Source organism: Nicotiana attenuata, unplaced genomic scaffold, assembly GCF_001879085.1.
Source record: "Nicotiana attenuata strain UT unplaced genomic scaffold, NIATTr2, whole genome shotgun sequence".
Classification (NCBI taxonomy): Eukaryota; Viridiplantae; Streptophyta; class Magnoliopsida; order Solanales; family Solanaceae; genus Nicotiana; species Nicotiana attenuata.
The window spans coordinates 163,306-164,662 of NW_017672144.1; the positions used below are offsets into that span (position 1 = coordinate 163,306).

The 1,357-nt window shown below is 31.0% G+C and overlaps 1 protein-coding gene across 1 annotated transcript; it reads left to right on the forward strand.

The window, feature by feature from the left end:
* The first annotated feature begins 239 nt into the window (after positions 1-239).
* On the forward strand, positions 240-746 carry LOC109212035. The gene has a single exon (XM_019375649.1). It carries the CDS (start codon positions 240-242, stop codon positions 744-746), a length of 507 nt encoding a protein of 168 aa, XP_019231194.1.
* The last annotated feature ends 611 nt before the right edge of the window (positions 747-1,357 follow it).

The window sequence follows — 1,357 nt, forward strand, 5'->3', positions numbered from 1 at the left end:
ATACACATATATATTTCGAAATTATTCATCTATATACATGTATTTGAATTTGTATTCCGTATATTTTTAGTATTTCATTGTGTATTTTGTATATTACTATTAGATCTTCAAAGCCCTATTATTTAAAGAAACCTAGATGGCCGAAACCCTACTTAAACAAATTATTTTTGGCCGAAAACATACTTAAACAAACCATTTAAACTCCTATCCTCTTCTAAGTGTGAGTTAATAGATTAAGGATGCATTCGAAGAAGAATAGTGCTTCAAAAGTATATGTTGTATTTTCTGGTAAAAGACCAGGAATATACTACTCATTGAGTGAATGTTCTCCTATGGTTATCGGGGTTAAGCGTAGCATCTTCCAGTCTTTCAAGTCTCACGATGCGGCCATATCGGCGTTCGATGAATTTGAAAAATCTGCTGTAGGTAAACAAAAACTCAAATCTACGGTGTTTGTTATTTTTTGTGGTAAGAAGCCGGGAATATACAAAAGTTGGTCTGAGTGTGTTAAAATGCTTGTTGGAGTCGAGGGTAGCTACTTTCATGCTTTCCAATATTATGATGAAGCCTTAGAAGCCTTCAACAAATTTAACAAAACAAGTTTTTCACAAGAGTCATCTTCAAGCTCGGCCGTTGAAGAAAGTGAAGAAGTGGTAACAAATGAAAGTGCAGCAAATGCTATTTCATCTGCTATGTTAGCGGGCATATTTATTGGGTTGAAGTTGTCCGAAAATGTTGGAAAGTAATTATGTCAATTTTAGTGCATATGTTATCTTGTATTTGAAAAGTGTTTGTTATTTCTATTTGGTGTGCAAGAGTTGATGACTTTGTTTTTACCTTTGAATATCAAGTGTTGTAATGAAGTTTGGCATGATTATTTTATGTTCAATTTCTTCATTATTTCATTATCTATGAAGTTCGAATTTTGTGACTTCTTTAGCATTTCGATCATGTTTAACCTTTGGTGTGATCTTTGTCCGGTTAATATGTGGTTTATGAATTATGTAGATTTCAAAAATGTAATAATAAACAATATTTATGTATTAAATATTTGCAGCAATCAGCTTAGGTGACACTTGGAATCCTTGTTGATTAAGCTATCTGGATTAGTTTTTTGAGAAAAAAATTTATTTTAGAATGAATTTTGGATAACATTGTTTTAGTCTCACTAGAATTAAAACCGGACTTTGTGTTATTTAATTTTCTGATATATTTTGGTCTGACTTTTGTAAATAAAGAGCAACAATTTTGTGCTGGTTCTAATTTTTTTCAATTAGATGCAAATAATTCCAACTTGTTACTTGTAGAAATTTTGTGTTGGTTTAATTTTCTGAATTAAAGCTTTTGAAACTGGTTA